The sequence below is a fragment of the Pipistrellus kuhlii genome, unplaced genomic scaffold (genome assembly GCF_014108245.1).
Source record: "Pipistrellus kuhlii isolate mPipKuh1 unplaced genomic scaffold, mPipKuh1.p scaffold_m20_p_15, whole genome shotgun sequence".
NCBI classification, from domain to species: Eukaryota; Metazoa; Chordata; class Mammalia; order Chiroptera; family Vespertilionidae; genus Pipistrellus; species Pipistrellus kuhlii.
The window spans coordinates 12,075,930-12,088,658 of record NW_023425460.1 but is presented as its reverse complement, the minus strand read 5'-3'; the positions used below and the strand labels follow the sequence as shown (position 1 = coordinate 12,088,658).

Here is a 12,729-nt window from a genome sequence, read left to right as displayed (position 1 = left end):
TCAATGGATAGAGCGACGACCTGAGAACTGAAAGGTCCCAGGTTCGATTCCAGTCAAGGGCATGTACGTTCGTTTGTGGGCACATCCCCAGTAGGTGTGCAGAAGGCAGCTGATATTTCTCTCTCATCAGTGTTTCTAACCTTCTATCCCCCCCTCTCCCTGTAAAATATCAATAAAATATATTTTTAAAAAAGAATCAGATAGGCAAAACCGGTTTGGCTCAGTGGATAGAGCATCAGCCTGGGAACTGAAGGGTCCCAGGTTCAATTCTGATGAAGGGTATGTACCTCGGTTGTGGGCACATTCCGTGTAAGGGTGTGCAGGAGGCAGCTGGTCAATGTTTCTCCATGATCAATGTGTCTAGTTCTCTATCCCTATCCCTTCCTCTCTGTAAAAAACAATAAAATATACATAAAAAAGAAAAGGAGAAAGAATCAGATATAGTTATTTTCTCCTAAAATTGTTTAATATTGTTTGATACAATTGGATAAAGCTTACATATTTTATATTCTTTTTAAAAAAATATGTTTTATTGACTTTTTACAGAGAGGAAGGGATAGAGATAGAGAGCTAGAAACGTTGATGAGAGAGAAACATCAACCAGCTGCCTCTTGCACAACCCCTACTGGGGATGTGCCCACAACCAATGTACATGCCCTTGACCGGAATCGAACCTGGGACCTTTCACTGAGCCAAACCGATTTTGGCCATATTTTATATTCTGAATATAACTATTGCAATTCTGAATTCTGGTATGTTTTTAATAAATGCTCCTGGTTTCTCTGGAATCAGTTGTATCATCTTTTTTTTTGAACAATACATCTCCCAATTTGTTATATTCATTTTTTTTTTCTCACCTTGGCATTGAGTAGGACATCCTGTGCCATGTTTAAATGTTAACAGTATAGAAGCTACCTTTCTATTTGCCCCTGACATCGTTGTTTTAAAAATTTCATACATTGGCTTTTAGTAAGGTTATACAATCATCATCATGTCCTTTTTTTTAGAAAAAAAAATACTGTTTTATTGATTTCAGAGAGGAAGGGAAAGGAAGAGAGAGACATAGAAACATCAGTGATGAGAGACAATCATTGATCAGCTGCCTCCTGCTCCTGCACGCCCCACACTGGGGATCGAGCCTGCAACCCAGGCATGTGCCTTGTCTAGGAATAGAACCATGATGCTCAAACACTGAAACACGTCAGCCATTTTGAATACGATTTCTTAATGGGTATAAGGTTTCTCTTCCAACGATGAAAATATTCTAGAATTAGATAAGAGTCAGTTTTTGCACAGCATTGTGAATGTACTATAAACCACAGTAATGTACAGTTTGAAAAGGTAGCATTGAATTTTATTTTATTAGAATTTTATCTCAGTATAAATTTTCAAAGGAATTGTATAACTACCAACTCAACACAATAACCAAAATGAAAAGACGGAAAATATTAATTGCTGATGAGAGTGTAGAAGAATTGGAGCTGTCGTAATTATTGGCTGAAAGTGTATTGATAACCAGTTTAGAAAAAATTTTGCCCTATGTATTATATTACAGTTGAAGATATACAGATATACTCACCCACTCTAGCACCCAGCATTTTCACTCCACACAATGCATATAATAAAACTACAGGAGTATACTTGTAATAGTCAAAAACTAGAAACAACTTAAATGGGCCTCTATAATTGAAAGGTCAACATAACGAATTACTATACAAAACCATGAATTACAAGTGTTCTTAACAAGTTGTGAAGTTCCAATGGCTCGTATTGAGGTATTTAAATGGGTAAATCTCACAAAAATAATTTTGAGTGAAAGGCAGTCAGTTATGTAGTTTGATAATAAGCAAAAGAAATCTACCATGTCAAAGCAATGGTTTGCCTTTGGCACTGGAATGATGACTGGAAGGAAAATTCAACATTGTATTCTTGGGATTCAGTTCCAGTGGCTCTTATTGAAAGATTTAAATGGGTAATATGCATATTTGCTGTGTTTGTTTTACAGGCAGATTTTAAAAACAAAATAGTCAATGGCCCCGAGTCAGTATCCATGGACTACAGTGGATGTGGTCATGGGGAAGAAAAAAGATTGGAATTGAACTCACACCCCCCTGAAAATGTAACTGAAAATGACGGAAGTATGACAGGCATTGAAGTGGAGAAGTGGACGCAGAGCAAGAAATCCCAATTAACAGATCAAGTCAAAGGAGAGGTGAAGGCGATTGTGACAGAAGGGGGAAAACTGGGAAACTCTGAAGATGACCCGAGCGAAGTCCTACCCGAGCCTCAAGTTTTGTTTGCACAAACGGTAACAAATGGCATTGAAAATGTACACTACATACCCACGGAAACAGAGGTGTCTGTTAGAACATTCAGCATTGAAGAGTGTGACAAGGTGTCTGGGAACAATTCCTGTGACCCCCTGGTAGACTCGGCCAGCCAGAACAATGCCATGAGCTCCGCTGCTACCAACGCACGCGATCATCTTCCGGGCAGAAGCGATGTTTCCGTCTTCCAGCAGCCTGACTCAGAGTCTTTTCCTGATCCCGCAGACTTCAGCTGCACCAGCCCTACTGGTACACCCACGGCAAGGGAGCAACCAAAACCTCTAGAAAATATACCAAGTACAGAACCAAATCATGGATCTCCAGTTCAACAACATCTTCTATCCCTCGTGATGGACAGGACATTAACGCAGGAGCAGGTGGATGTGATCGAAGCTTTGGCTCAGCTTTCCGGAACCCCCGCAGCAAACGCCTCACCATCCAAGTCTGAGGAGGACAAAAAAAACGATCAGATGTCAGCTGGTGTGCTTAATAAGTACACCAAGTATACAGCTTTATTCTGTTCTATCAAGGACCTCGAAGAACGGTTTTTGCAGGGGGGACCTCACAGCCTTTTCCAGGGTCCCTCTGTAGAAAAGCAGGGTTCATGCAACACGGTGCTGTTCAATGGCCAAAGTAACGTCTCCACGTCACACGGCGGCGGCGCAGCTACTGACCAAGTGTCCACGGAGCCACAGGAATGTTCAAATGAAGAAAACTCCACGTCTCTTTTTACACCAAATTCCAGTTCACCTGAAATTGACACCAGTAAAAATGCTGCTCAAAATTGTAGTACTCAAGACAGCCGTTCAGAAAATTTGCACGAGTCGCCACCACCAAGTGGTGAATTGGGGTCCTGCAGTCAGTTACTGGACAGCAGCCGCACGTTAGCTATAAAGGATGAGCCATCATGGTGTCAAGATACAGTTCATAGTCAAATAGAGGAAGATGTTGCCGCACAGTTAACACAACTTGCCTCAGTCATCAAATTCAGATGTCCAAAACCAGAGGAAACCAGCGAAGCAAGTACATCAGCAAACCTTGTGTACAATGTGCAAAGACACAGTCAGGAGAAGAACAAAATAAAAGCGAAACCACGCTCCAGTGTAAAAAATAACCATGGCTCATCGACAAAGCAAAAGATCAAAACCCGGAAAAAGACAAAATCCACCCCATCCAAAGAACGGCGGAAGAAGAAGCCTGCAGCCACAAATTGTCAAGAAAATGCTCAGAAAAGGCAGGAGCAGTTGTCATCCGAGTATAATAGGTTACATGACATTTGGATAGCGTCCAAATTTCAAAGATTTGGGCAGTTCGGTCCCCGTGATTTCCCTCTTCTGTTGGGGAAAGTTCCTCCTGTACCCCCAGTCCGGGCACCACTTACCCCGAAAAAGTTGGCCATCAAATACGAGTACTTTTTCCCTCCACTTGCTCAGATCAAATTCCAGCGAAATTCTGAATTAGAACGGGAAGAAATGATGAACGTTGATCACTCCACATCCCATTTACAAACAGAATCCAATGGGCAGGCGTTTAAAGAAGAAGTTCCTGATTCCCCGGTACACCCCGTGGTGAACGTCCATCAGAAAGCTCATCCTGGCCTCCTGTCCTCGTCTCTCACTAACCAGTGTGCTAATGTGATGCCTGACCGTGACCAAACTCAGTTCCAGCAAGATGGTGAAGACCAGCCCATGCACCCGAGCCTGCCAGCCTTGCCCAGCACCTCTCATGAGACCCCCTCCTCACACCCGGGACAAGTTCTCAGAAATGTAAACGTCGAAAGTTCAGGTGGGATCACGGTGGTTTCTACCACAAACGAAGAAGACGTCTCTTTACCTAGTGGCGGAGCATCCCAAGTTGCCCCAGTAGAAAATGCACACAATTTTCATAATTATGCCATGAACTTTTTAACTAATTCTACAAGAAACCTGGTGTCTACCACGACAAATTCTGAATTGCCAAGCTGCAACTGTGGTAAGTGCACGTGTGTGGTGTGTGTGTTTCTTTACCTGCATTTCATTGCCACCGGTCATGACCAAATCATGATTTGTTTATTGTGGTTTACAATGAGGCACTTTGGCCCTATTTCATATCCTAGCTAAGGTGGACGACCTAGTTCTATATTACACATTTTTCTGTCAGACCTTTAATGATGGCTGCTCAGGTAAATTGGAAATTCAACTCCTAATCAGGAAACTTTCTCAAGTGGAAAATTAGCTGATTTCACTCAAGGCTGTTTATTCTGAATATCGTAAGAGTGAATTCCTTTTATACTTTATTATTACACTTTATTCCCATATTTTAAAAATGCCTGTCTGGCATGGCTCAGTGGTTGAGTGCAAAAGGATTTCAAACCTGAAAGCTTTTTGCTTAAAATATATTTTTTATTGTGAGATATAACATGCATACAGAGATTATAAAATATATCATCTACAAACTAACAAATGACCGTAAACATTTTTTTCTGTAACTGCTACCACCCAGTCAAGAACTATAACTGGGACATTTCTTTTTTGTGCCTTCTGGTTTTATGCTCTGCAATATAAAGGGTGTGCCTGAACAGTATATGAAAAAATTCATAATACTGACTAGTTGAAGAATTTGCAAAGCTTTTGGAGTTTTAAAATATTGAGTTGTTCGCCCTGGCCATGGTGGCTCAGTTGGTTTGATGTCCTCTGGTGTGCCAAAAGGTTGCTGGTTTGATTACCAGTCAAGGCACTTGCTTAGGTCAGTCACAAGCCGCTGCTCTATTGACTAAGGAGTTTACCGCTGGCCTACATACATGGCCTTGATCACCAGTAGGTGGTGTGCAGGAGGCAGTCAATCAATGTCTTGCTATCACATAGATGCTTCTCTTTCTCTCTAAAAATTTTAAAATCATTAAAAAATATTACAGTACTAATGGACTAAGCTAGAATTCAGAGACAGGCCATCCAAACTCCAGTCTATGTTTGTAATATTCACCAGCTGTTGCTTAAAAATCTGAGGTCAAATAGTAAAAGGGATTTTCTGAATGTCATGACAAATAGGAAAAAGATCTGTAGAGTTTATATATACCTGAGAAAGTCTAATGTTACCATGTGCATAGCTTCAATGGGATGATTGTCTAGAGTCACAGCAAAGCATCCAAGTTTATTGAGTATCTGAAGTTGTGTTTTTAGGAAAACACAATAATTACATGTGAGCTTATTTGCTCATTCTATAGAAATAGGAAAGTAACGAAGAGAAACAAAAAGCAGACTCACTCAGAAATCATCCCAAGTGGGACCATCCCATGGAAGGGTAAAGGATTTCTCTGGAGGTATTATGTTCTAGCAAAATAAGGGTAATAGCCTCTATCTAGGTTAGGGTACCTCAAATTTATCATTATTGGCATTTTAGAGGGAATAATTATTGTAGGGAGACATGCATTGTCACGGTTTAGTGGCATTGCTGGCCTGCACACACACACACACACCCTGGCCCAGTTGTCACAGCCAAAAATATTGTCAAATGTCCCACCAAGGAAAATTCACCCTTTATTAAGAACCAGTGTTCTAGCCGGGACCGGTTTGGCTCAGTGAATAGAGCGTCGGCCTGCGGACTGAAAGGTCCTGGGTTCGATTCCGGGCAAGGGCATGTACCTTGGTTGCGGGCACATCCCCAGTAGGGGGTGTGCAAGAGGCAGCTGATCGATGATTCTCTCTAATCAATATTTCTGACTCTATCCCTCTCTCTTCCTCTCTGTGAAAAATCAATAAAAAATGTTAAAAAAAAAAAAAAAAGAACCAGTGTTCTAGGTAACTAGTAATAAATTAATCTATTTAATAGACCTTGTCAGAGAAGCCACAGAATTTAATCCCAAACTGTATTTGGTGCCCAATCAAAATAGTTCAATGATGACATTTTGGTGTAGGCGGGTACACCCAGGCTCATAATAATTCCACAGTGATTCTAGTTAGGCATGATTCAAGAGACCAAGTTAGAACACTGTTTTCTAATAAATCTGTAATTCACAAAAATTCAAATAGTACGAAATTGTGATGCAAACATCTGCTAAAAATAAAGCCTGTTTCAGTTTTTCTACACGAATTAACATTATACTGACTTTAATTTTGTTTTAATTTTTTACCTTAAGAATTCTTAGATTTTTTTTTAAATGTATTTTATTGATTTTTGTACAGAGAGGAAGGGAGAGAGATACAGAGTTAGAAACATCGATGAGAGAGAGTCATCGATCAGCCGCCTCTTGCACACCCCCCACTGGGCATATGCCCGCAACCAAGGTACATACCCTTGACCGGAATCGAACCCGGGACCCTTCAGTCCCCAAGCCGACGCTCTACCCACTGAGACAAACCGGTCCCGGCATGAATTCTTAGATTTTTTTTAGTACACCTGAAACTAATACAAAAAATAGAATGTATACTGTAATTGAAAAAATAAAAAATGTTGCTTTATAATTTCTTAGATTTCTTTTTCAGTGATTGTAAATATTATTCTATTGTTTTAATAGCTTTATTGTTTTCCACCACATAAACATCTTCTAACTTATTTAACCTATCACTTATTGACAGATGTTAAGGTTTACTCTCTTTCAATATTACAAATAATTGTAGCGAGGAACATTCTCGTGTACATTTGCATTATAAACACATAATTGTGCAATTGTAGACTAGAACAGATCCTTAGTGGTGAAATAGTTGGGCTCAATTAATGGGATTCTGAAACCATGCTTTTAAGTATATTGTTCTTGGATAAATTTGAATTTTGTACCTCAATTATTAATAGATTTCATAAAAGTGAGAAATTAAGAGAACAGATATGACCCACATCTTAAAAGATATTTTCCTCCTCTGATTTTCAGGGTAAGAATGCATTAGGAAAATAAACTTAAATTCAGGGCTCATTGCCCTAGACTTTAATGGCAGAAGCTTACCAAAACCTGTCAAGTTTCATTGTTCTGAATTGGAAAGAAAAAAACAAAACAAAAACACCAAAATTATGAATTAGTTCTTCCTTGCCCCTATGCAGTTCTGTAAAACTCTGGGTCTAATAATCTTATTCCTTCCACAGATCAAAAAGAAAAAGGCCCATATTATACGCACCTTGGGGCAGGACCAAATGTTGCTGCTGTCAGGGAAATCATGGAGAATAGGTGAGGAAATCCGCTTCCCTGTTAAAATCCTTACTGTGGGCCAGACTCCATGCAGAGGGATTACCTCTGGGATAAACGTGAGGTGAACACAACACCTTGAGGAGTATGAGATGATGTTTCCTAGGGCCCAGGACCAGAGTCGCTTCCCTGGTGTCCCTGCTCAGCCTCTCATCACAACAGCCATTGGGCCCTCAGCAAGACACTCAAAAAGCAAGGCTGTCTTCGCCAAATTAAAAAAATAATAAATTCAGAAATATTCTGTTTTTTTAATATTATTGCATAATAATAGTAGAAATAGTACAAAACTGGATATAACAAAATATCTGCCACACAAAACCAAGTTTTTAACAAAAGTAAATGATGACCAGAGTTCGGTTTTTGACCTTTTACAAATCCATACCTTGTGCACATTAAGATGTTAAAAATATATATTACAAGTATTTTCTTTTCACTGTGTTTTGTACTCAGGTATGGGCAAAGAGGAAGTGCAGTAAGGATAGAAAAGGTTATATATACCGGAAAAGAAGCAAAAAGCTCTCGTGGATGTCCTGTCGCTAAGTGGGTAAGTATTTTGTATTTATACATTTCTCAAAATGGATTTTTCCATGTATGAAACTTTGTTTTCCTTGATGTTAGAGAGAGAAGGGAGAGGAATAGAGATATAGAAACATTGATGAGAGAGACACATCAATTGGCAGGCTCCTGCCATAGAGTTTACATATTTCTGGTTTTCCGATTTATTTCTCTTGTCTAGCTGAGATGTACAATCATGTAATTTATTCTTCTTTCCAAATTTTATGCTTTTAATTTCTATCATTTAATATGCTTAGTCTACAGACTAACTGCAATTTTATATTCCTTATTTTGTTTGTCTCATTAGTGAGAACTTTCCATGGGTTTCTCATGATGATTGAACATTCAGTTAAAGCTCTCTCTGGGAGGGGAACATTGAAACTGAGATCTGAATAATTTGAATTGCTATCTTGAAATAGTATTGCTGTGGTATTCAATATTGATTTCTTTTTTTTTTCTTCTTTTTTTTTTTCTGTGGCATGGAAAAGTTTTGAGTATTAGAATTAATAGCCTGCTATAGTTGTTCACCCCACACCTTGGAAATATTGATAGAAATTTAATGAAAAATTGAGTGAAAGGATTAGGTTTTTGAATAATTAAGTCGTACATATGGATCCTTTATACAGGATTTATTTTTTTAAAAGGGGTTAAAGCAAATGGAGATAAATCATTTTAATATAAGATATCTAGTAAATGTTCAACTAATGGATTTTATTTCCCCAAATATACTTTCATCTTGCATAGCGTGCATTTATCATGTATTCATTATTAAACTTGAACATTGTGTGATTTCATGTCTGTGTGCAGACTTATATTTGTTAATAATGGTTTGGATTCTTTTATAAATATACATTTTTAATTACACATGCCATTATTATTATTATTATTATTATTATTATTATTATTTGCTCTTTAAGATGTGTTTTTATTGATTTAAGAGAGTAAGGGAAAGGAAGAGACGGGAACTTTGATGGTGAGAGAGAATCAATGATCGACTGCCTCCTGAATGCCCCACACTGGGGATCGAGCCCACACGTGTACCATGGGAGGTTAACTGTGGGAGTGCACTGACCCCTCAGGGGGCAGCTCCTGCTCTGAGCGTCTTTCCTCTGGTGGTCCATGTGCATTATGGTGACTGGTTGTCCGGTCGTTCAGGCAGTTTGGCTGTAATGGTCTCTTAGGCTTTTATATAGAGATAGTTGAATAAAAAGTTCCCTTTAAAATGAACTCTAAGCAACTAAGCTAACATAAAAGTAGTGCTAATAGTATTTAGCAGACAATATGTTTTATAACAAAACAAAGTGAAAAAAGTCAGTTGGCATCACTGACAACATCAACTTATTAGCTTTTGCCTAATTTTTATTCCTAAAGACCATTGATAAAATGGTCTTCTCACAAGTCAACCAGAACACCAGGTGTCAAATTTGGGTACAGATATAAGTAGCACCATGGTACAGGCCAAAGGCAAGCAAGTCAGGGATTAGGCAGAGTCTTAGAACAAAGGAAACAAAATGGGAAAGTTTATGTTATTGTATAAATCTAGGGGGAAATAGTGTGAATTGCTTTGACATAGGAGCTATCTATACAGCCCATGCGAATTCTCCTACCTGCTCCTGCCATTACTCCAAACCTCAATTGGGGAAGGGAGTATAGTGTAAGGAGTTAATAGAGCAGAGTAGATCAAAGAGACTGTACCATCCAAATCTAAGGGAAGAGATAACTAGCCCCTGAGAAAACGCAAAGTGACAGAAGAGAATAAGAGTATTAGACTCTGTCAAAGGCTAAGGATTTTGGGAGAGTGTTAATGACCACCTGGAATAGAAACATTTCTAGGAAAGAAGAAAACAGTATTATGGAAAATGGCAAAATAATGTGAAGAGTAGCTCACTAAGTTTTGCTGTCCAGTCAGAATTTGCTGCTAGACTTTTTGTGTGTGACCCCTAAAAAAGAGAAGCAATAACCCGTTCTTTCAACACAAGGAGGCAAGTGTAGCAGGGTAAAAAATATAAAAGAATCTCTACTGGGAATGGCTCAATGGATAGAGCATTGGCCTGAAGACCGAAGGATCCTAGGTTCGATTCCAGTCAAGGGCATATACCTTGGTTGCAGGCACATCCCTAGTAGGGGGTGTGCAGGAGGCAGCTGATCAATGTTTCTAACGCTCTATCCCTCTCTCTTCCTCTCTGTAAAAAATCAATAAAGATATTTAAAAAAAGAAAAAAAGGAAACTACACAAGTCATAAACGTTCAGTTCAGTGAAGTTGTACAAAGAGAACACACCTATGTAATCTCCACCCAGATTAAGAAATAAACATCCCCGAAGGTTGAAGTTCATTTTATTGTAATATATTATACATAGGTAGCCTTAAATAACCTTAATGGGTGAGGTGTTTTGGCTTTGTTTTGTTTTGTTTTGTTTTGTTTTGTTGGCCAACAGTGATCTCTGGCCATCCCATACTTGATTTCAGAGTTCCTCCTAGCTATGATTTTTTTTAATAAATACATTTTTATTGATTTCATTTATATATAGAGAGAGATAGAAAGGTCAATGATGAGAGAGAATCATTCATCGTCTGTTTCCTGCTCACCCCACACTGGTGATCAAGCCCATGACCCAAGTATGTGCCCCTACAAAGAATTGAACCACAACCACTGAGCCAAACTGGCTAGGGCACATCTTCCTAATATTGACAGTATTTTGCATATGGGTACTCATTAGTTTTTCTACGTTTATATACTTTTTAATTCACATTAATTTACTTAGGATATTACCTGAACCTAAATATGCATTGACTATTCATTGTTCCACAGATTTACTTTAACTGAAATGATATTTTTTTCCAATACAAGAAATTTCCCAATTCACCCTTGGTTTATGCAAAGACTTATTCTTTGCTATTCCTGTATCGTTCCTGACAGAGGCCTGTCCTTGACATCATAGGAGTTGGTACTTTCCATCCAGATACTTGCCTGTAGTTTGTCTCTTCCGCTATGTATGTCCCCACTGATCCAGACACTCTGTCCTGGAGCTTATCTTCCAATACTGAGGACCATGAACACCAAAGTCCCAAAACTTTGGCCAGCACAAGAACAATATTTTTTAACTTAATATTTTGAAATTATTTCAAACTTAACGCAAAAGTGGCTTGAATAGTACAGAGGTTTTCAGATAATCTTCATTGACATTTCCTAAATGTAATGTACTACCACATATGCTTTGCTTTTTCTTTACCTCTTCTGCCTTCTATCTCCTTTGCTCTTCCTCCTATTTTTCCTGTATACCCTAATAGTGATTTGTAAGCAAGATGGCCTTTATCATAAAAGCATTGGTATGTTTTCAAAACAAGGGTATTTCTTAACCACAGTAAATTGTCTTTCATAGTTTCTATTATTAAAATCTTACATAAACTTATAACAATTAATCCTAGTACAAGATTAATATCTAATCTTTAGGTTTTATATCCAATAACATCCTTTATGGAAAAATTAAACATTTTTTGTCGTGATTCAGAATCCTGTCCAGGATCACTTGTTTACAATTATTTGCTTATCGCATTTAAAAAAATACATTTTATTAATTTCATTGAGGAAGAGCGAGAGAGAGAGAGAGAGAGAGAGAGAGAGAGAGAGAGAGAGAGAGAGAGAGAAGAAACATCAATGATGAGAGAAAATCATTAACTGGCTGTTTCATACATAACCTCTATAACCCACTTTTCAAAGTTGAGAGCATCAGGTCTTCATTTATCTCTCCACATCTGATTGCAGTATTATTTGTGCCCCTGATACTTGCTTGTGCTGTTTATATCTTTAGAAATTAATAGGATTTATTAAAGATCAAACATAACAGTAGTATTGACCCAGAACTCTGTTACTCAAATAGCTAGAGGCTGGGTGCATGAGATTCCTGCACTTGATGTGGGGTTCTAGCAGTCCAGGAGCCTTTGGGGGATGTCCAACTGACAGGACATCCGGCGGGGATTGGGCCTAAGCAGGCAGTCAGACATCCTTAGTGCTTCCATAGAGGCGGGGCTGCGACCACTGGTCACTGTGCTCACAGCTGTGAGCCCTGCTTCTGCGCTTCTGGCTGGACAGCACTCCCCTTGTGGGAGTGCATTGAACACCTGCACCCTGGTGGTAATTGTGCATCATACTAACCAGTCATTCTGCCGTTCAGTTGATTACTCTTTAATTACTTAAGATTTTAAAGATCTAGTGAAAATACCAGATGTAGGTTTTAAACATGGGCCAAAATGTGGAAATACAAGTGATAGCAATACAATGGATTTTTAAATAGTTATTTGTTTTATATGCATTCACATAGTTTTGAAGATCTCTAGAACTTTTTTCTTGCAAACATGAAACTCTATATCCATTACATAACTCCCTGTTTTCCCATTACCCCAGCTCCTGATAACCACCATTCCAGTTTTCATTTCTCTTCGATTGATTACTTTAGATAACTCTTATAAGTTGGATCATATAGTATTTTTCTTTCTGCAACTGATTTATTTCACTGAGTATCATTTCCGAAAGGTTCATCCATGTTGTAGTGTTTGAAAGGATTCTCTCTCTTTTTTTTTTTAAACATTTTTTTTTGATTTTTCACAGAGAGGAAGAGAGAGGGATAGAGACTCAGAAGCATCGATGAGAGAGAATCATCGATCAGCTGCCTCTTGCACACCCCCTACTGGGGAT

At 38.6% G+C, this 12,729-nt stretch overlaps 1 protein-coding gene across 1 annotated transcript in view; it reads left to right on the top strand.

The window, feature by feature from the left end:
• Positions 1-12,729, top strand: part of TET1 (tet methylcytosine dioxygenase 1) — a 103,110-nt gene that overhangs the window by 65,888 nt on the left and 24,493 nt on the right. Inside the window, exons 4-6 of the mRNA XM_045582213.1 lie at positions 2,006-4,298; positions 7,380-7,461; positions 7,930-8,023. Coding sequence (XP_045438169.1) covers positions 2,006-4,298; positions 7,380-7,461; positions 7,930-8,023 — 2,469 coding nt within the window. The remainder of the gene's footprint in view (positions 1-2,005; positions 4,299-7,379; positions 7,462-7,929; positions 8,024-12,729) is intronic.